The 665-nt window shown below is 41.7% G+C and overlaps 1 protein-coding gene across 1 annotated transcript; it reads left to right on the forward strand.

Annotated features, from left to right (window-relative positions):
- Nucleotides 1–6: 6 nt before the first annotated feature.
- Nucleotides 7–658, forward strand: LOC113979645 (taste receptor type 2 member 9-like; the record flags this gene model as incomplete). The annotated part of the gene is made up of 1 exon (XM_027706971.1): nucleotides 7–658. A coding segment is annotated over one exon (652 nt), but the record flags the coding sequence as incomplete, so codon positions are not given.
- Nucleotides 659–665: the final 7 nt, after the last annotated feature.

Genomic DNA, 665 nt, shown 5'->3' on the forward strand with positions numbered 1-665 from the left:
GCTTGTCACTCTCCAGAGCAATCCAATGTCACTTCATATGCTGCCACAGCTGTGGCCATCGTCACCCTTGAGGTGTTTGCTGGCCTGTGGATAAATGCTTTCATTGTTTCTGTGATTTGCGTGGCCTGGGTCAGAAAGAAAACCTTGAACTCTAATGAGAAGATCTTGCTGACTTTGGGATGCTCCAGGTTTTGGTTTTTGTGCATCACATGGGTATTTTTCTTTCTCTCACTAATTTACCCCAATTATCTTCATGTTCACCCCCTATTTCAACTAGTTGAGAGTGCTCAGAGCTTTCTAAACTGTTCCAACTTTTGGGTTTCAGCCTGTCTTTGTGTCTTTTATTGCATAAAAATTGCCAATTTCAGGAACAGCTTCTTCATCTACCTGAAAGTAAAAATTGACAGGATGGTGCCCTGGCTCTTGTTGGGATCAGTGCTTTTCTCCCTGGTTATTGGAACCATTGTCTATGATATCATTGATAAAGCTTTCTGTAAAAACCTCAATTTCACCAGTCAAGGAAGGATTTCAAAAGCAAGTATCAGCACAGAACATTTTTTCGCCCATTCTTTTATCATTGGCTTTGGACATGCCATTTCATTCACAGCAGTCATCTTTTCTGCCCTTCTCCTTCTCTTTTCCCTCTGGAGACACAAACGCAACAT

The sequence above is a fragment of the Neopelma chrysocephalum genome, unplaced genomic scaffold, assembly GCF_003984885.1.
Source record: "Neopelma chrysocephalum unplaced genomic scaffold, ASM398488v2 Primary Assembly neopelma1_86521, whole genome shotgun sequence".
In the NCBI taxonomy this organism is placed as follows: domain Eukaryota; kingdom Metazoa; phylum Chordata; class Aves; order Passeriformes; family Pipridae; genus Neopelma; species Neopelma chrysocephalum.